Source organism: Nelumbo lutea, chromosome 2 (assembly GCF_056320005.1).
Source record: "Nelumbo lutea isolate HS-2025 chromosome 2, American lotus-T2T, whole genome shotgun sequence".
Classification (NCBI taxonomy): Eukaryota; Viridiplantae; Streptophyta; class Magnoliopsida; order Proteales; family Nelumbonaceae; genus Nelumbo; species Nelumbo lutea.
In genome coordinates this window covers 109080253-109102888 of record NC_142685.1, presented here as the reverse complement: position 1 = coordinate 109102888, position 22636 = coordinate 109080253, and the positions used below count along the sequence as shown (strand labels likewise).

The 22636-nt window shown below is 38.1% G+C and overlaps 1 protein-coding gene and 1 long non-coding RNA gene across 2 annotated transcripts in view; one reads left to right on the top strand and one right to left on the bottom strand.

The window, feature by feature from the left end:
• Positions 1-6058, top strand: part of LOC148872675 (squamosa promoter-binding-like protein 17) — a 33092-nt gene extending 27034 nt beyond the window's left edge. The window contains exons 2-3 of the mRNA XM_088972361.1: positions 5008-5147; positions 5277-6058. Coding sequence (XP_088828487.1) covers positions 5008-5147; positions 5277-5917 — 781 coding nt within the window. The 3' untranslated portion in view covers positions 5918-6058. The remainder of the gene's footprint in view (positions 1-5007; positions 5148-5276) is intronic.
• Positions 6059-19930: 13872 nt separating this feature from the next.
• Positions 19931-21698, bottom strand: LOC148872674 (uncharacterized). Its single transcript, XR_016106892.1, has 2 exons — positions 21308-21698; positions 19931-21193 (listed from the first exon to the last, which is right to left on the bottom strand). It is a non-coding gene; the product is annotated as an uncharacterized LOC148872674 (long non-coding RNA).
• Between the last annotated feature and the right edge of the window lie 938 nt (positions 21699-22636).

Below are 22636 nucleotides of genomic sequence, written 5' to 3'. Positions count from 1 at the left end.
ATGTCAAAAAAATATTGTCTTTATGGATGTTTCTTTCTTTGAAGATGTTCCTTATTTTCCTATTTCCCCTTAGGGGGTGAGTCCAGTTGAGGAGAAACAAAAACAGAAACAAGTTTTACTACCCTATCTTCATGATCCTCCATTTTGTGTCTTCCGGAGACAACATTATAAAAGTCAAGGCCAGCAGAGTTCAATAGCCATAGAGCTACTAAAAGCTATGGGACCAATGCCATTGAACTCTTAAGGTTGGATTCTTCACCACACCTAGGTACCATTATTCCAGTTGATATCCCTGAACATATTGATATTGACACTTCAAGCTGTGATCTGAGCCTTCCTATTGCAAAAAGGAAGCATGTTTGAACATGCACCACACACCACACACCACCCCATGACTCCTTTCTTGCCCTATAAGGATATCTCATCTTCATTTTGTGCTTTTCTATCTGCCATTGATAGTGTTCCTCTCCCTAAGAGTGTTTCAGAGGCCTTATTTGTTCCTGAATGGACAAGTGCAATGGAGGAAGAAATCAATGCCCCACATAAAAATGGCATGTGGGAGTTGTTAGACCTTCCTAAGGGAAAAGAGCCAGTGAGGTGTAAATGGGTGCTCTCTATGAAACATAAGGCAGATGGCACTGTGGAGAGATACAAGGCTCGGTTGGTAGCAAAAGGTTTTACACAGGTGAACAGAAAGTTTGAAAATTAGAGAAATCCTTATATGGCCTAAAATAGTCTCCTAGGGCTTGGTTTAGTAGATTCCACCAGGCAGTGCAACAGCTTTGATTGTCTATGTGGATGGCATTGTTATCACTAGAGATTGGGTGTCAGAGGTACAAAGGTTAAAGAAGTTCTTGGCTACACAATTTGAAGTGAAGGATTTGGGGCCTTTGCGCTATTTCCTTGGAATTGAAGTTACCCGCTCCCAACAGGGTATCTTTATTTCCCAACTAAACTAGCTGACACCCCTATAGATGTCATCACAAACTTGGGGACTGCAGTGGCGAGCCCTTGAAAGATCCAAGGCAGTACTAAAGACATGTGGTTAGACTTCTCTATTTGTCTATGACTAGGCTTGACATTGCATATGCCGTGGGTGGCCTTAGTTTATGCATGCACCCAAGGTAGCACACCTAGAGCCAGCAGACAGGGTTCTCAGATACCTAAAGAATTTCCTAGGGACTGGACTTCTCTTCAAGAAGTACAGACATATTAGAGTAAAGGTTTGCATTGATGCTGATTGGGCCAGCTCAGTGGATGGTTGGAAACCCACCTTTAGTGACTGTACCTTTGTAGGAGGAAACCTTGCTACTTGGAGAAGTAAGAAACAAAATGTGGTGGCTAGATCGAGTGCAGAAGCAGAATACAAGGTCATGTTACATGGAGTTGCTGAGTTACTATGGATCAAGAACCTGTTGGGTGAATTGTTTTTTCACTTTGATGTTCCTATGTCACTCTATTGTGACAATAAAGCTGCTATCAAGCATATTGCGGTAGACAAACATTACATTAGGGAGAAACTTGAGAAGGGAGAAGTGTACTCCATACATTATGCCTGAGGAACAATAGATGTTTTTACCAAGGGAGTAAACTCCTAGAGGCATTATGATCTGTGACAAGTTGGGGATGATTGACATCTATGCCCCAACTTGAGGGGGAGTGATGTAATAAGTACTATGTGCCGCAAGGGCACTTTAGTCTGTTCTTTTATTATTATTATTATTTTATTTTGTACGGTCACCCTAATCTGTATATACAAGGTCTGGTGCCGCCAGCCTATTCTTTTGGCCATCTTAACTCCTCGTCTTCCCTCTTCTCCCTTTCTCTTCTTGTTACTTGACTGAAATCAGATGTCACAAGATCAGTATGCATTTCCTGCAATTTCCATCTCTTTCATCATTTTTTTTTTTCTGTTAGTCTGCTGGCAGCATTCTCCTTAACATTTGCCTTACCCCCTTGCAATGGGATGGTCTGGACCTTGTAATGTGATGTCTGCAATGAGGTAGGGCATTCTGAGCATCCTCTGGTGTTGAAGGCTGCTGTTGAGTCTACCACATAGTGCACAACTGACAGGAGATAAGAGGCCATTGGCTCTCTCTCTCTCTCTCTAGATTTAAACTAAAAGAGGATTAATCAAGTAATGAACAGCGTGCATAAGGTTTGGGGTTTCTCTTTTATTTTTTTACCTTGGATAATTTCTTGTTAAATCCATATATTTGTTCTTTACTAGGTTAATCATTTATATATTTTAGGAAATTTTCATCCTTGAGTATTGTCACTGCAATGTATTCAAATCGGATATCCAATAATATTGTCAAATTGAATTCAAATCTCAAACTAAAATATCCATCAGATTCTTATAGAATTTGAATTCATTGAAATTCTTATTGAATCGAAATCCAAATTTGATCAAATCCATTTGCAGCCCTAGGCTTGTAAATGGATGGGTTAGCATTCAATTAAAATCCAAGCCAACCAAAACCATCCATTTTCCACCCCTGATATTTAATGGACCAGTGGTGAGGCAAACTTGACAAAGGCAGAGGTGATGATAGGGTATTGTTATTATTGTTGTTGAGGGTCGAGTTAGGACTAATCCCATGCTATCAAATTGGGGGGAGGGGGAAAGGTCTAGTGGAGGTTTGCCCCATCATTTGAATGAAAACAAGTTCTTTTTTTTCCATATACAACTGTCTTAAGATGGACCCCTAGAGAAATCACAATATATAAATTAGCTAAATCCAAGGATTTTAGATTTGAGATGTATCACAAGTTATCCTTTTCCATGTACTATTTTTTTCCTGTTCTTTAGTTGCATAATTATGCAGCTTGGGGGACTTGTTTTTCCTTATTTTGCTTATGATGTCCATGTTGTACATCATCCTATGTTCTCCCCAATTGATGCAATCTCCCTGAACAGCCTTCTATAAACTAGGAGTGAGTGCATTTGTCAGGGTGCCAAGGTGAAGCTAGAACACAGGGAAGCACCCAGTCACCTAGTTTGTTGACTAGGTGCGCTTAGGTGATGGATTTTGACTATAAAAGTTGTTAGATCCTATGTTAGTTCCTTAGAATTATAGCATGATGGACATCTTTATTTGGAAGAAGGCAATGGTCTTTACTAGATCATGATAAACTTCATGCCAAAGCGTAGAGAATCTTCATATCTATAAGAGAATGTCACTAAATCTATTGATATTGATATTCCAGACTCAATATAGTAATGAAATGAAATATTCAATAAAGCATAGAGCAATTGCAGACTAAAAGCAATTAGAAAATTTACTAATCAAACAGCAAGAAGGAACCTATCAGAAACCAAAGAAAATAAAAAAATAAAAACAAGAATGAGCATCTGCCTATTTTTAGGACTAGAAAAAGAAAAATTCAAAATAGAAGAATGGAGGGGATGGAGTCCCTATTTCTGTCAAATATAAAAAAGTAAAAAAAATAAATAAATAAAACAAAAGAAAACCTTGAACAATAAAATACCGAGAAGGGGGGGGGGGTGAAGCCCCTTTTCTCAGTCCAAGAAAAAATAAAAAAATAACTTAAAAGGAAGGCATCCCTATAGTTACTCTTCAAGTCTCTTCTCTTGTAGTTCAGTCGTTTGAATATGTGTTGATCAGACCCTAATAAAATACAGTAACAAAAACTGATTCATTTATAAGTGATGGAAAACAATGATTTGGTTTAGCAGGTTCTGTTCTAATACTGTGAACTTAATACAAAAGAAAAATGTAAGTCTGTTTTGTAAGACAGTTAATGGGGTTTTTGAAAATTTTATTTGCTTTTATATCATCTTTTATATCATTTATATTGTCTTTGTTGCTGATTCATTTATAGTTTCACTTAGCGTTGTTACTGAGTTGAAAACAGCTAGGTGTCAATTTGACTTTTAAATATGCATTTATTAATTGATTTGATCTTGATTTTGTATCTTCCCTTTCTATATGCATGTATAAACCATGGTTTTCAAAACCGGACCGGACTGGATGGTTGGACTGGAAAAACCTGGAACCGATCAGGTGACCAGTTCCGTTTTACCCCAGAACCATTATTTTGCCAAAAACTGTTGATTTGGTCAGCAAACCGCTGACCCGGGCGGTCGAACCATTTGAACATTCCAACGGTTTGGCCGTTTTTTATTTTTTTTGTCAGAATGGACCATCCATTCGGTTCAAACAGTTGGACCATTTGACCCGGGAACCGGACCCCTGACCAGTTCGTTGTCCGGTTTGATTTTAAAAACCTTGGTATAAACTTGATTCACTGAGTATATACTGGAACATGCAAAAAAATGGTTACTTGATATGCTGTCATGTTTTTTTGGAGCATTCTGGTGTATGCTTGTACTCTGTTGCTGTGGGATGAAACTTCATGGATCAAATGTTGTACTGCTTAAACAGTTGATAGATGACTTCAGATAAACCCTAGATATTGTTGGTTCATCATTAGCATCATCATCATCATCGCCATCATCCAATCCTTGTACCAACTACATGGGTTTGGCTACATGAATTCTGTTTTGCCATTCCGCCATATCCATTGTTATTAGCACTTAAATCATTTCTTACTATTTGGACCCGTGTCCTTTTTGTTCTACCCCTACCTTTCTAGCCCCTTCAACTTGCAACAAATCACTTGTTCTTATGGGTGCTGTCAAAGGTCTTCTATGCACGTAATCAAACCATCTTAGTTTTATCTCATTGATCACTTCTTGGAGCTACTCGTAGGTTCTTTCGAATGACTTCATTTCTGACCCTATAGTATTCTGCTTCAATTAGAGATCTGAACAGCATAGACCCCAATAAACTGCATCATGCGCTATGTGCATTGGACTGATTAATAAACTCTTGCAAGTCTTTAGTAGGAATTCTTATCTATTAACATCATGTACATTCAATTCAGCATGCACTTATTATTTATGAACAAAAAGAAGATAATGCCATTTCTACGTTCTCTGAGGCTGTCAAGATTAATGACTTCTGGGTAGTTCCTCTACAGATTTCATCAGCTGCCTGAATTTGACCAAGGAAAGCGAAGTTGTCGTAGACGTTTGGCAGGGCACAATGAGCGTCGGAGGAAGCCACCACCTGGATCTTTGTTAGCTTCACGCTATGGACGTCTGTCATCCTCTCTCCATGGTCCGTCAGACAATGACAGTAGAACATTCTTCAGAAGGGGCATGATTTATATTGTTTATGGAGCTTAATTCATTTTTTTTCCTTTGTGTATATAGTTTGTGGTCACATAATTTTATTCTTAATTTGCAGAAGCTAGCGGCAGGGTTGGAAGCTTTCTGATGGATTTTACGGCATACCCAAGACAGCCATCGAGGGATGTGTGGCCGACCATAAGAGCTGGTGATCGACCACCTGGCAACCAACCAACTGCTACGGGAAAATTTCTTCCACATCTATGGCAGGGAAGCTCAGAGAACCCTCCGAGCAATGCCTTCTCTCATGGGTCACACCCATATCTGCAAGGTCCGGCAGGTGGGACTGCATTTACCAGTTCCGGAATTCCTCCGGGTGATTGTTTTGCAGGAGTCTCTGACTCTGGCTGTGCTCTCTCTCTTCTGTCAACTCAATCATGGGGCTCCAGAACTCGTACAACAGATCTTGCAGCAAATAACTTGAACGAGGAAGGGGCCCCAATGGTTCAATCATCAGCACCTCATGGTGCTATACCAAACAACTTAACAAGCAATTCATGGACTTTCAAGGGAAATGAATGTAGTAGCAGCTCGCATGAGATTCCCCATGATTTAGGCATTAGACAATTCTCTCAGTCTGTCGACGGTCAGTTCTCCGGTGAGCTTGAATTTTCTCAGCAAGGTAGCAGGCAATACATGGAACTTGGGAGCTCAAGGGCGTATCATTCTTCTAATAACCAAATGCACTGGTCTCTTTAAAAGGACTCACTTAGAGCTTATTAGGTTTATGCCATGCGCTTGCCTTTTTTCCCCAGTTTTGCTTGGACCTCTTTTTTGAGTTTCAATTCCTGGCTTTTGACCTTGAAAATAAGTTATGGGTTTGCTCAGTTTTAAGTTGCAGTTCTACTCCTTTAGTTGCTTATTGGGTATGCTGGTATTAATTGGGAAGAGCAAGAGCTCTTTTAATCAGTTTGTCTTAAATTTGAAATCCAGATATTTAACTTGGCCTTGGAATATCAATGGAGCATCCACATTCCCTTTAGTCAGGCCAGTTACCATATGTTTGAAATTGAAATTTCACGTCTGCTTCCTCTGGTGGTTGTGGTTCTCTAGCGTTGGCTGATGGCTTCACGCTTACACCTAGACGGTCAGCAGTTCATTAACTTTCGTGTTTCTTCAGAGGCAGATCCTGGGTGGTCGGAAGAGGATTCATTAATTCACAGGTTGTCACACGGATAAAATGACCCAACGTCCAAACTTGGAAAAGCATGAAATATATAGACAGTGACAATTAAGTAACACGTAATTGATAGGTCTGAATTATGATATCATGTAAGATTTCTCTCCTGTTGGTTCTTTGTGAAAACGTAATCAAAGAAGCCCAATGAATCAAAGAAGCCCACCATATGGGGGAATGGCTATTCCCGACCCCTTCCCCCGGAATGTGATTCCCATTCTGCTATTAGTTTCTTTTTATTTTTTGGATGTGCAATTCAGAAGGAAGATGCTGTGGGTACACCAGGGTTTTACCTTGGCAAAGAACCTCCCCAAATCTGCCACTCGTGCCTTCGTCGAGAATCATACATCCTCTATATGATCTTCACCACCACCGTGGCCCAACTTCACCATCATCGTCTTCTGCTACTGCTAGCCACCACTATGCATCACTCCTCCAAGTCTCTTATCGAGGGAAAAGCAATCGAGCCTGGGAAGAAAACCCACACGCACTTCCTCGTTACGGGCATCGGTTTGAGAACCACTGTAGCCACTAAACTTGTTAATCTCTACTTGGTTTGCAACCATTTACCCCATGCTCACTGCTTGTTCGACAGAATTCCTAAAGACAATGTCTCCCTTGGAACGTTCTCATTCAAGGCTATGCTTGGAATGAATCCCATCAAACCGCTCTCTCCCTTTACCACCAAATGTTTGATTATGGTCTCCACCCTAACAACTTCACTTTCCCCTTCGTCCTCAATCCATTGCCACATCATACGGGCGGGATGGGAATCGGACGCCTTTGTAGGGGCTGCGCTTATTGACAAGTATGCCAAGTGTGGATGTGTAGTGACTGTGTGTCGAGTCTTTGACAACATTCTGGTAAGAGAAGTGGTCTTCTGGAATTCCGTGCTCGCTGTTTACTCCCAGAATGGGCACCTAGATGAGGCCCTTTGTCTGTGCCGTGAGATGGCTTTTGCCGGTTTGAGGCCCACTGTTGCAATTCTCGTTGTCGCCATCTCGGTGTCGGCTGACATTGCGGCTCTCCCTCAAGGGAGGGAACTCCGTTGGTTTGGTTGGAGGCATGAGCGAGTATGGGTGGATTAACAGTGAGACGGAGGAAACGTTTGAAGAAGCGGTGGATAGTTACAAGTAAAATTTCTAAATTTGCTACAAAATTTTCATGCATTTTCTTCTTTTTTATTTTTATTAGGGGCAAAATTGAAAATCATGGCTGATCCCGATACCAGTCTCTTAATGAACCAAACAGCATCAATCGATACCCGATTCCAATTCCTGTTTGAACCAAACAGGTAGGAGAAATAAACTATTCCGATTCCGATTCTAAAGGATTCCTATTCTAATTCCGATCACGAACCAAACGGACTCTACCTTCATTATCTCAACAGATATAATATAAAGCTGTAGTTCCCCAAGAATAAAAATCTCTATGAAACTACATTTGATCCTTGTGCTGTCAATCTTCCATTTAAGTATGGTTCAAATTATCAATACACTCGATATTAGTAAATCAAGTATTACGTGATTCAAAGGGGTGATGAATGCTGACTCTCAAACGATACTCTGAATGCTAGTGTACTGATTTTTTGGTGAAAATTCTTCATGTATCATGTGTTTCCGACATCATAGATTTTTCGCATATATCAGATGACACATGTTGGTTTTTGAATTAAACATACTCTGAATACTAGGAATTAGGGACACTGTCAACTTTGAATAATGAAAAGTAGTAGGTGTACAAGTACAATAATGATGAAAAGATGAATTTTGACTTGAACTTAATTGTACTCAGTTTGCAAATATATACGGCATCAATACATACGAAATAATATAAAATATAAGGTTTTGCGCTCTACGCATTTGTACTCCTTCCAACTCAGCCTTAGATAGAGTAACAATGCTTTTAATCACTCAATATTGAAACTTTCAGTATCAAGATTTCCAATGCTTTGAACATTGTTGAGCGCATGGACTAGTATGTTGAGATTATGGTTTCTGGATTGATTTTCATATTTAAGACAAAAACAAATCAACTAGAAACCTTTCTTATCTTAGTAGAATTTGTATGTTAATCTACAACACGCCATTTACGCTACCAAGTTCGGCAGTGTGTGTGTGGGTGGACGAGGGGTTTTCTGGACTGACGCCATTCGGAGGTCAGTTATTTTCTTCCAATTTAGGTTTGATTTACACAAATTATGCACTTTGGCATAGTGAAGGGCAAATTAGGAATTTTAAAACTTTAAATGAGTCACCCAATGTCACATCTTAATTGTTCTTAGGGGGTGTTCTTTTTCTAGATTTTGAAAGGGGGAAAGTTGATTAATGGGAATATTGACCAAGAATACCATGTTCTTTTTTCATATTTATGTGGGGACCAGGGAAAGTTTTTTTTATTTTCCTGGGTATCAATTACTGGATAAGTGGTAGGGGGGAAAGTTGCCAATACGTGAATGAGACAAAAATACCCCTTATAATAATGAATTTTTATGGCTAAAATGGTCATTACCTTATTTGTGTGGGAAATAAAAGAACATGGGTAAATGCACTTACCCGGGTAAATCTTTCCTGGGAACACTTACCTAGGTATGTGCATTTACCGGAGTATGTAACTTACCAAAAAGCGAATGGGGCCTTAATGTTTTAATGAGGGTATATTTATAAGTCCAGTGGGGTCAACCTACAAGGTATGGTATATTTAAGTCAATTCGTAAAACTCAAGGTATCTTTTTAAGTCAGTTTAGGAAAACTTAGGGTATGTTTAAATCTTTTACCCAAAAAACTAGGTTTTGACATCAGTTTGGTTTCAAGACAAGGTTCAAGTTCAATGTTGGTCCAGCGTTGGCCCTAACTCCACCCAACCCATCTAATTTATATCTATGTTGTATTAGAGAGGGTCAAAAGAGTTTCAAAGTTCTTTTTTTTTGAAGCCATGAAAGGAACAATCCATTCATCAATGATTCATCTCATTTAACATAGCAGATCTGATCAAATCAGGATTGAGAGAGGTCTGAGAGACATTATGAGCAAGCGCATGTGCAACACTATTACAAGAACGGGATACATGAGAGAAAGTGATCGAAGAGAAAGACTGGGAAATACCCTTACAATCAAAGAGCAAGTAGTCATGGCCTGACCCACAATGAGCTCTCCCAATTGATCTTCTGCCAACAAAACATGTTCAAACCCTCTACCAACTTGATCTAATACTACACATCTCACCATGAGACTAGGACCCACCATATATAAGATTAGAGGTGTAAATCACGGCCTGGCACGAACTTGGACCGGCCCGACACAACGGCCTATGGGCTGTGCCAGGCTCGACATGACCATGCGGGCCGTGTTGGGCCAGGGATTTTAGGTCCACGGGCCAGCATGACATGGCACGATCGAGCGAGCCATGCCGCCCATGGCTTGCGGGTTGGCACGGCCCGTGGCACAACCCATATATATTTCATATATATATATATTATATTTATAGATATTTTATATATATTATAATTATATATTAATATAAAGTATATAATATATTAATAAAATAAATATATATATTTTTTAATTTTATTATACTAATTTATGTAATTATTGCATATATAAGCAATTTTATACACAAAATTCATATAAAATTAAAATTTTAAGTTTTTTTGCCAATTTTTTAAATAAATTGCATTGGTTTGATACACGACCCGACCTGGCCCAAGGCTCATCCCACAGGCCAACCCGGCCGGTGGCACGACATGGCACAACACGGGCTCGGGCCGTGGGCCGTGCTAGGTCGACCCCCAAAATTTTCACCGGGAGGGCAGCATGGCCCGCACAAAGTGCGGGCCGCCCACGGGCCATGCCGTGTCGGCTTTACACAACCCTCTTTACACCTCTATATGAGATGTGTGGTGTGAGAATTAAGACGATGCTGGTAGAGCGTTGAAACATGTTTTGTTGTCAGGTGATCTGGACTCAACCCACAGGTTCGCTTGAATTTAAGCATAACTTACAAGTAGGCTCCACATGGGAAGATCTTTTTGTGGGTTCGGATGTAGTAGGCACATTAGGTAAGCACAATGAGTGAGCACCTAATAGCTGTGTGACACATGTCCTAGCTAATGTGCCTTTCATCCAAACGTTTTTCTTCCGTTGGACAGGAATTATCTATTATTTTACTATTTTTGTTAAAATAATTAAAAAAAAAACAATGAAAAAGGAAAACTTCTAAAGGTCAAGAGGTGGGAGAACCCTAAATGGCAGAAGGTTGGAGAGAGTCCAATGATTTCCAACTCCCAACATGTTTAGGTTTTTCTTTTTCATTGTTTTGTATTTTTAATTATTTTAACAGAAATAGTAAAATAATAGATAATTCCCATTTAATGGAACAAAAACATTTGGGTGAAAGGCACATTAGCTAGGACATGTGTCACACAACTATTAGGTGCTCATTCATTGTGCTTACTTAACATGCCTACTACATCCGGACCCCCTTTTTGCTAGCTCTTCACATACTGGAATAACACTTATGCAATATCTCCATAGAAACATCTTAATTCGTGAGATAAATAGTTCATTTTTCGATAGAGAGTGCCAAAAGAAACCATGACAGACCCAAGAAGAATTAGAAACTTCAAATATCATCTTGACTTAAGAGCTTGTAACCCAAATTACAAGTATATATGATTTTATCACCCTCGTGAATGTAATGGGATGGTAGCTTAGTTGCCATGATTGAGTGAGCAGTATCTCCTTCAAACAATTAGCCTTCCACATAGGTGTTCAAGTTGGGTCAAGATAGGTTGGTTGAAATAAACCTTAACCCAAGCCGAACTATTGTTGAACCCCAACTTTAACCCTAACCCAATTCAAAAACTTTGGGTTGAGTTCAGATTGGGTTGTTTTGATTTCTCTACGTCCTCTTGTCACATGTTCTTATTTCCTAACTTGAGGGTTAAAGGTTGTTATGTTTGTACCTTAAATTCTTTGTGGCGATCTGCTTCATGAATCCATTCCGAATTAATTTGAGAAAACCCGAAGGTAAAATTTCATAGTGGCTTGTGGTGGTATGGACCCGATCCATATTCATCTTATAGGTCCGAACTGAATATGAAAAGTCATGTATTTCAGGGGTTTTCTCTCTTGCATCAGAAGCCTGAGTCTGGTGAGAGATGAGTGAGACATTGGGTGTATTTGGGGCTTAGGGTTTTATGTGTGAGCACAATTCTGTATTTCTTCTCCATTACCTAGTACATAGTGGACTTTGCAGAGCACAATTTTGTATTTCTTCTCCATTACCTAAGGATAATGGTTCAAATAGTAAACTAAACATAAGAACTTGACATGTAACTATTGCCACAAGAAAAGGCACATTAAGTCAAAATGTTATAAGTTGAAAAATAAAACTAGAATGAAGAAAAGAAAAATAATAACTCTGCAAAGGCTAGTGCGGTTGATGAAAATGTGGATGTTCTTTTAGTGATAGATCATAGAACCAGATCCAAGGATGAATGGATTTTGGATTCGGGTTGTTCCTATCATATGTGTCCCAACAGGGACTAGTTCTCCACCTACGAATCTATTAATGGTGTAGTTGTATTGATGGGTAGTAATGCTTCCTGTAAAATTGTGGGAAAATGAAAACTTCAAATCAGAATGCATGATGGTGTTGTGAGAACATTAAAAAATGTATGGTATGTACTGGACTTAAATAAAAGTGTCATCTCTCTTGCACTCTAGATGCTAAAAGGTGTAAATATTCAACTAAAGGTAGAGTTTTGAAAATCAGTAAGGGTGCACTTGTTGTGATGAAAGGCATAATGATAGGAAGTCTGTATGTGCTATAGGGTATTACTATCATAGTTTCAATTGCAATTTCTACATCATCTCTATTTGAGTTTGACACCACCAAGTTATAGCACATGAAGTTAGGACATATGAGTGAAAGGGGACTTACTATGTTAAGTAGGAGAGGTCTTCTTTGTGGCCAAAGTATAAGAAATCTTAACTTCTGTGAATATTGTGTTTTCGGGAAATAGAAAAGAACCTGTTTTAATACAGTCATTCATAGGACAAAGGGCACTTTGAATTATGTTCACTTAGATCTATGGGAACCTTCACAAGTTTCATCAAAGGGTGGTGCTTGATATCTTTTTACCATCATCGATGATTACTCTAGGAAGCTATGGGTTTATTTTCTAAAGCATAAGAATGATGTATTTGCGACTTTTAAACAATGGAAAACTTTGCTTAAAATGCAAACAGGAAAATAGGTCAAGCGGTTGAGAACAGATAATGGTTAAGAGTTTTGTGAAAATGAATTTAATGAGTTTTGCAAAAACGAAGGCATTGTAAGGCATCGTACTGTTGTCAAAACACCATAGCAGAATGGAGTTGCAGAACGTATGAATAGAACTCTACTAGAGAGAACAAGGTGCATGTTGTCAAATGCTGGGCTCTCAAAGGATTTTTGGGCGGAAGCAGTTAATATGGATTGCCACTTGGTAAATTGATCTTCAGAAGAGGTATGGTTTGACAACCCTCATAATTATTCAAATTTGAAAATATTTGGTTATCCAACATATGCACATGTTAGTGAAGACAAGCTTGAGCTTGAGGCCAAGAAGTGCATATTTCTTGGCTATGCTTTTGGTGTGAAGGGATATAGATTGTGGTGTCCTAATCTTAAATCACCAAAATTTATAGTTAGCAGAGATGTTATTTTGATGAATCTATTATGCTTCACCCAAAAAAGATGTTTTCAAATTCTTGTGATGCAAATAAAACAAAAGATTCAGGAAAGAAAGTGGAGTTAGAAGTTAAAAGTGCTTCCTCACCTTAGTTTACATCAGTCTAGGTGCCCATTTCTACTGAGATAGAAGAACATATACAAGAGGAAGAAGAGAAAGAGTAGTATTCTATTGCTAGAGGTAGAACAAGGAGAGAGACTAGACCACCTAGAGATATGGTTATGCTGATCTGGTTGCCTATGCATTGTCAGTTGTAGAGAATGTTGATGTTACAAAATCCAATACTTATGTAGAAGCTATCTCATTTGTTAATTTTGCTAAGTAGTTGACAATTATGCATGAAGAGATTGAATCCTTGCATAAGAACCGGACTTAGGAGTTTGTATAACCACCTAAAGGAAAAAAGATTGTTGGATGCAAATGGGTTTTCAAAAGAAAAGAAGGTACTCCAGGTGTAGAGGATGGTAGATATAAGGCACGATTGATTGCAAAAGGCTATAGTCAGGTACGATGTATTGATTTTAGTGATGCTTTATCTCCAGTTGTTAGATATAGCTCCATTCGTGTTTTTCTTGCTTTGGTTGTTGTGAATAATTTGAAATTAAAACATTTAGATATTAAAATTGCTTTCTTGCATGGAGAACTTGATGAACAGATTTATATGCATCAACTCGAGGGTTTTGTTGTTGAAGGAATGGAAGACCATGTTTGCTTGTTAAAGAAATCTCTATATGTCTTAAAACAGTCTTCTAGACAATGGTATAGAAGATTTGACTCTTTATTGGTGGCTCTTGGGTATTCTAGATGCAAGTATGATAGTTGTGTTTATTTCAGGAAACTTGCATATGATTTATTTGTTTACTTGTTGCTTTATTTTGATGATATGCTTATTGCAGCAAGAGAAATATTTGAAATCAACAAATTGAAAATACAATTGAGCGGTGAGTTTGAAATGAAAGATTTGGATGCAGCAAAGAAAATTCTTGGCATGGACATTGAGAGGGACTAGAAGTAGGGAATTTGTATTTGATACAACAGAAGTATGTTGAAAAAGTTTTAGAGCGCTTCGGCATGAAAGATGCTAAACTAGTAAGTATTCCTATTACAACCCACTTCAGACTTTTAGCAAATTTGTCACCACAAATAGATGAAGAAGAAAAATATATGTCACATGTCTCATACTTCAATGCAGTTGGGAGTATCATGTATGCTATGGTTTGCATACGACCTAGCATTTCACATGTAGTTAGTATGGTGAGCAGATATATGTTATGTCCTAACAAGACACATTGGTAGGTAGTAAAGTGGATTCTTAGATACTTAAAAAGTATATCAGATACTTGTTTAGAGTTTAGGAGGAGTAGTGTCAGTTTGATAGGTTATATTGATTTAGATTATGCAGGTGATCTTGATAGGAGAAGATCACTTATAGGTTATGTATTTTCTATTGGCGGTTGTGCTATTAGTTGGAAAGCTTTTTTACAGTCTACAATTGCTTTATCTACTATTGAAGCCGAGTATATGGCAATGACTGAAGTAGTTAAAAAAGCGATTTGGTTGAGAGGTTTTTTTTGTGAACTTAGTTTGGGTCCAAAAATGACTATTGTTTACTGTGATAGTCAGAGTGCAATTCATCTAACTGAGGATCAAATGTACCATGAGAGGACGAAACACATTGATGTGAGGTACCATTTTATTCGTGATGTTGTAGAACAAGGAGATATCATTATGAAGAAGATTGATACTGCAAATAACCCAGTTGATATGTTAACAAAGCATCTTCCTGTGGCTAAGTTCAATTATTGCTCAGACTTGATTGGTGTTTGCAATATTTGAGTTTGCCAATTGGGGCTGTTGTTGGAGAAGGTGGAGGGGGATTACTATTCTGTGATGCTTGAGAGAATTCAAGCTAAGGTGGAGATTTGTTATGTTTGTGCCTTGAATTCTTTATGGTGACCTGGTTCATGAATGCACTCCGAATTAATTTTAGAAAAACCCGAAGGCAAAGGCGATATGGACCCGACCTGTATTCATCTTATAGGTCCGAACTGAATACGAAGATTCATGTATTTTGGAGATTTTCTCTCTTGCATATAGAAACCTGAGTCTGGTGAGAGATGAGTGAGACATTGGGTGTATTTGGGCCTTAGAGTTTCTTGTGTGAGCACAACTTTGTATTTCTTCTCCATTACCTACTACATAGTGGATTTTTGTTCCTCCTTCACCCAGGGACGTAGGTTAAAAGCCGAACCACATAAATCTGTGTGTTCTCTGTGCTTACTTTCTCTTTATCTCTGTTTTATTTTCATTTGAATGCCATTTCGAATATGTTTTCTTGGGTTTTTCTGCAATAAAGGTCAATTCAGTTTTAGTATTATATACATAATTGTGATGGTTTAACAAAATTTTCCCTTTAAAACTTAAAGATTGTTGGTGTGCATTTACATGTACATACATACATAAAATACATATACATAGATATATGAAAGGCATACATATAAATACATAAACACTTATATGTAAAGACGCTTATATAATATTTTTACATACAAAGATGAAATTAAGTGGGATTCGAGTTGGACTCTAAAAGGAAAAAGAAAAACTAAAAAAAGTCGAATTAGGATTTAGGTGGCTAAGGCGTCAACCCTGGGTTCACACTTCTCAACCTTAACCCTAAACTGAAATTCAACCATACTCTTTTGGATTGGATTTGCACTAGCCCGGCCCAAGTTGCAGCGCAACTTACAACCTGCCTTGTATTGCTTCCACCACGGATTTGATAGCCTTCGTCTTATGTCTACCCAGTTGAAGTTAGTGCTGTTTGGAAATACCATATCCAAGTAGTTTCTGTTCAGGCTCAGTTTGGAAAGGACACAAATACAAATATGGTATTTTTAAATCTTGTATTTGTATTATACATATTTATATTTACACTCTTTTTAAACTGAACCTTAACAGCAATACCTCTTAATGAACAAGGACAAAGCATTCATATAAATAATAAAGAGGCAAGGGGAGATGGGATCACCTTGCCTCAGGTCCTTTGGTTTAAAGGATCTAATATCCTCCCCTTTGCCAAGTTCACTAAACCTCTATGGGCAATGTAGGTTATATTGAAAAAAAAAAAATTAGATGATGAATTTGTAGGTTGTTTCTTCAGGCATCACTTGATCTCTAGTTAGGCTGAAAGCAACCGATTGATGTAGGTTTTCTGTTTATGGTGTCGAGTGCTTTGTGGTGACACTATTATGGATGAGCTGAAAGCTTAAAACATGTATGAATATAAGGATTGATCAATACATTCCTCTCCTCTCTCACCTGTTGCCCGGTTTTAGACTAACCAATGCTGTTTCTTTGGTTATGGGTTGCTGTAAAATGGTCGTATACTGGGGTCAAAACTGGTTTTTAAACCGAAACAAAGGTTTTGCTGGAGCCACCAATGATGAAGAAATACAAGGATAAAAGAACCCCAAAAAAACCCAATTGAAATATGTAGGGCAGAAGCTCTTATTTTGTCTTCGATACCTTTATCTTGACATAGAACCTCTGCTCTTGGTGGTTCTTTTGTGGTCTTTCTAACAAATGAAATCAATTATTTTAGTTATTTGGTATGTTCAGTTAGGTATTTGTCACTTCCATCATCTTTCTCTTCTCACTTTCACTTTCGTCTCTGTCACTTTCACTTTATTTCCCATCTTTTGTTTCTCCTCTTTTGATACTGTAAGAATTGACCGAAGTCTACTGTTTGTCGTCCGATTTCTCTTTTCCTTCTTTGATTCCAGTGGAATTAGTTTGTTAACTTTGCCATGGGGTTGAATTCTATTCTTCAGAAAATTTCACCTAATTCTGGGTTACAGAATCCCTTTTTTCTATCTGCACAATTGAGGTAACCTATCCCCATACCCACAATCCCCTAACCCTGGTGGCAGCGGGGTTCAATCTCAAGTCTCTGTTTGAATGATACAAATAATGCACCAACTCAGCAAGCCATCTGTGTTTGTGGGGTAGGGATCTGCTACCAACACTGTCCCAACAGGCCACTGCAGCCACACCTTGGGAGCATCTCCCTTGTCTTTCATTGAGAGATAGAGATGTTCCCAATGTTTGACTGTAATGGCTTAATGGGACAGTGTTGAGAGAAAATCTCAGACCAAACCACTGAATTACAATTTGAGAAATTCTCTGACAAAAACAAACTGTTTTAGCATGGAAACTGAATCAGATCAAACCGTTTTAATACTGTTTGATGTGGTTTCTAATATGGTTTGGAAAACTTTGGACAATTCTTTGATTCTATCGGGCTTATTGCAATTAAAAAGCCCAAATATCACTCCTAAAACTTAAAATTTTTATTTTATTATAAAATAAAAGAAACCAAACCAAAACTGCTAACCACAATTTAGCAAAATATAAAACCGAACCAAACCATTTTCAAGTGCCTCCAAACCATAAATTTAGTTTGATTCGATTTGGTTTTGTGGTTTGAAACAAACAATGAGCACCCGTACATAGAACGCTTCTTGGGATTATACATGAACTCCAGTTGGTGGGGTAACAGAATCTACCATATAATCTTTTTATATGTCTAATGAGGCCGGCAAAAAATGGGAAATTTAAATTATCTCATTCTCTAGTACAGCTCCTCCAATCAGACAGGGAGTAAGCAACAAGGACAAGTCAGCTGGTGGTGTATTGGTTTTTTGTGAGAAGAGATGGAATGTGAAAAAGGGGGAATGTATCTAAGGGTGTAACTTGGGTCGAACTGGATTAGAAATTTGTTAAAAATTTCAATTTTTCGAGTTCAATTTCCCTTGGATTTGATTTTTTTTTGATAAATCCCTTACATTTGATTTGTTGGTTCGCCAAATGTATTTACGCCGGCCCACCTCCCTTTTCTAGGAGGCTGATCTCAAAAGACCCTAATTTTCAATGGATCCAAACCCTAACCTAAAGTTCAATATAATTGAAAATTTTCATATTGGATAAGTCGACTTACAACCCTAATGGTAAGTGAGAAAAGAGAGAAAAGGGGAAAATATTTTCAAATTGGGAAGTGGACTTACAGCCCTAATACCAACTGACTAGTGGCCAGTTGGTATGTTAGCATATATGCGGATTCAAGTCTTGCTATTACCACCTTTGAGAGTAATTATTTTAAATACCCAAGAAAAAAAGACTTACAATATAATTTTCAAATTTGGACTAGACCAGATAGTCAGATCAGAAAACCTGAGAACTGATCACCTGACTGGTATCATTTCACCTTAAAATTGCTTTTTGGTCAAAAACCGTTGATTTGATTAATGAATCATTGACCCTGACAATCAAAACGTCTAACTGTCAACCCACATAATGGTTTTAAGATATTTTTTTATTTTTTATTTTAAGTCAAAATGTGCCATTCATTTGAATTGAATGATTGAATCATTCAAAGCGGGGACTAGTGCCTACAACAATTTCTTATCATGTGGTAAAAAGCATTCATGTGAAGCTGAAGCAAGGGCAGATGTGAAAAATCTGTTGGGTGTATGACAAGATCCACAGAAGATTTGAACCCGATCTCTCTCCATTGCATGCATCTCATCTGCATGATTTTTGATTCATGGGATTTGCATTATTTCAAAGAGAAAAAATGCAAATATCTGATTTCAATAATTTAAGGTTCAGGCCTGTCAAGTTCTAACAAATGCTTTAAGTTTTTTAAATCAACATTTAACATTTAAATAAAGATAGAAAAGCATTTACAAAAGTTCTTGTCTTTACTGGTCATGTCTAAAACTTTTTAATTCCAACTTTGAGACATATCACTTGGCGTGTAATGGATTTTTAGTAAACAATGAAAACGCCACAACCTGCACACAAGGAAAGTCATGGTTTTCAAAATCACACCGGACCGGAAAAACTGGGAATCGGTCAAGTGATTGGTTCCATTTTTCTTCAAAACCAGATTTTTGTCAAAAAATGTTGATTTGGTCAGTAAACCGCTGACCCGAGCATTTGAAGTGTTCGACGGTTTTGACTGTTTTTTCTTTTTAATTATTTTTTATTTTTTATCAAAACAGGGCCGATTATTCGACTCAGATGGTCGGACCGTTTGACCTGAGAACCAAACCCTAACCTGTTCGTTGTCCAGGTCGGTTTTGTAAACCTTGGATCAATGATGGGTCTTAGCCCTTTAAATGAATGATCTTGATAGTTAACTGATCATATATCTTATACTGCTTTGTTTTATGGCTTAAAAAAAAATCAATTCTAAGGCTCAGTTTGAAAGGAGTACAAAATCTTATATTTTGTATGTATTTATGCAATACATATTTATATTTGTACTCCTTCCAAACTGAGCCCAATATTTACGACAGATATTAATATATTATTTTTAATTGAAAAGAGGCCATAACTTGTGCAATGGTAAAATTAATTTCAGGCATTAGAATGTGGGTTTGAATTGAAAGTAACCATTGTGGGAAATTGTGCCAAATGTTATGAGTTATGAGGATATTCAGTTCACCCTCCGGCCGAACATGAATCCATTACAGTGGATCGGGTCTAATGCAATCTAGGAATCCTTTGAATTATTTTGGACGGATCGAATTTAATATTTAATACTAATCTGTTCAAATTGGTATTAATTTAGATCGGTTGTAATCCAAATCAGGTCCATTGACACCTGTATTCTAATATTAATCAATAGATTAGATATTAGTTCAATCCGACCCAATCCAATATAAGTCGATCAACCATCATGAATAGAGCAGGTTCAATCCAATCCGATAAATACTTTGGACCATTAAGTCTGGAATGGTAATGGTCTTGATTCGTCCAAGCTATTCAAATTGATTTTGGTAGTATCCAATCGAAAACGGGTCCAGAGACACCCCTATTTTTCCGATGACAGAGCAAATCATATAGGAAAGGGAACTACAAGGAGGAGTTAGCGGAGAAATAGTCGACCATCCTCCATAGCCGGTGCGGTGGGGGCCCTGCAATCTGGGCCCCTCGTCATCTGCCGTGAAACCAAGATCTTATGCTTCCGTTGTTGCAGAAACTTGTGCTGTTGAACAGATTCACACTGGAGTTAAACCTCCCTCTTTCACCCAATACGGTGAACCTGCAGTTTTTTTCTTTGACATTGAAATTGAGAAGGCTTGTGAACCTTTCAGGTTTTCATTGATTGTAAAGTGTTCTTATGGCAGACCCTCAATGCTGGAAATCAAATCCTTACTCTTGGCCCGTTTTGTTTTGCAAAAAGAGGTGGTCATTTCTGTGATTGATTACACACACACACCTTCTCTTTCAATTTCAGTGCAAGGAAGATATTTTGAAGGTTTGGCTTAGAGAGGTCATTTATCTCAAGGGATTCTTGTTCCGGTTCTTCAAGTGGTCTCCGTTCTTTAACCCTGATGAAGATCCCACCGTCCTCCCTATCTGGATTAATCTTCCAAAGCTACCTATTTATCTTTTTGGGGAGGATTTCATGAAGTCTATTGCAGGCAACGTTGGCAAGGTACTAAAAATCCATATCGCTACTGGCTAAAATTGCTCGGGTTTGTGTTGAAGTAGATATAGCCAAGCCTTTCGTGTAAAAGGTTTGGATTGGTGTGGGGAAAGATGGTTTCTTCCAAGGTATTGTTTATGAGAACATCCCTAGCTATTGAAACAAGTGTCGTAAAGTTGGCCATGTCCAAAGAAAATGTAAGAAAATGGAAAAAGATACAAAGGAAAATAAAGTGACTAAAGAAAACAGAGGAATCAATGAGAAGAAAGATCTTTTCGCTGAGAAGGGTGGCTCCCTTGAAGAGAAAGGAAAAGTGAAGGAGATAACGATACCAGGAAGGATCGAACGTCAAGAGTGGAAGCCGACTGGTGTTGTCAACAAACTTGACATCATTATCTCGCCGAGGATCTAGTTGTTGCGGTCTCTTCCTCCCCAACGTCAATTAATATTTCTTGCTCTAACAAGAATATTACGCAGGAGATGAAGTTAGCAATTGATGATGCTCTATAAGAGGTGTTTGGCACGCCAACGGATGCAAAGAATGCTGAAATTAATGTTCATGATGACCTGGAAATCATGGGAGATAGGGTCATTGAAAGCCATCAAGAGAGACCAAGGTCTGCTGATGGAGACACTATTAACGAAAACTCAATCAACTTAATACGAGCTGATGCCACGTACCTAAGGAGATTCTATAGCAACCTTGCTACGAAAGTAACAGAAGCTGTTCAAAGAGTGTATGAGATTGTTCAGAGTGATGATGAAGGGTCTCAGCTTGACAGTTCGCCAGATAACGGTGAAAGTTCGCCGGTGTCGGAGGAATTATAACAATTGTTTGTGGCAGACACCCCTATCTCTCACGAACCAAGCCAACCGGTGGTTGAACCAACTTTTGTGGAGGTGAAATCGAAACGAGTTCGAAAGCCAATCAAGGCTATGGATGAGTGACCTCAATCTTCGCCTTGTTTTTAGCCATGATTACATCTCTCTTTTGGAATTCTAGAGGTGTTACCAACCAAAAAACTGTACGGCGTTTAAAGAAATTTATTCAAATTCATAGAATTTCCTTAGTGGTTATTTTAGAGCCTTTTCTTGCTTCTATTAAAGCTCAAGATTTAGCGGGGAAAATTGGGATGGATTTCTCTATTATGGGAAATGATGAAAATAGTAAGATTTGGATTTTTGGAAAATCTGATTTCCAAACCCAATTGGTGGACTCTTGGAATCAATGCATTACTATTAAAATTATAGAAAAAAGATCAAATGGTTCCCGTTTAGTTACAGCCATTTATGCAAGTTGTAATTACATCATCAAGCGTGAATTATGGGAACATATCAAAACTCTATCTGTTGGAGTAAACCTCCCTTGGATTTTAGGAGGTGACTTTAATGTTGTAAAAGAAACTACTGAAAGGGTGGGCTGCCATTTTCAGTTAGGCCCAATTATTGAATTTGAAAATTTTATACTAGATGTGGGGTTGATTGACTTGGGTTACATAGGTAACCGGTTCACATGGTCTAACGGTTCAGTTGCTGCTAGACTAGATAGATGTTTGGTTAATATGCATTGGCAGAACTCTTTCTCTCTCACAGAAGTTTTCCATTTAAATAGGTCCTGCTTGGACCATGCCCCTCTGCTAGTCAAAATTACAGACAAACCTGAAAGTGGGCCTAGGCCTTTTAGGTTCCAACAGATGTGGACTCTCCACCCGGGCTTCATGACTATAGTAAAGGAGTCTTGGGAAGTTAATATTGAAGGAAATGCTATTTTTATTTTGGCTGAAAAATTGGAATAGAAATGTTTTTGAGAATGCAAAGGCAGCAGAAGAAAATGTAGCAAATGCTGAATTGAGGGTCCAATTGGACAATTCAGAGAATAACCAAATGAATCTGCGGCTGGCGAATGACAATCTCCACTAATGTCTTGCTCAAGAAGAGGCTTTTATAAGGAAAAAAATCTCTTGAAAAATGGTTAATGGATGGTGATCGCAATACTAGGTATTTCTTCTC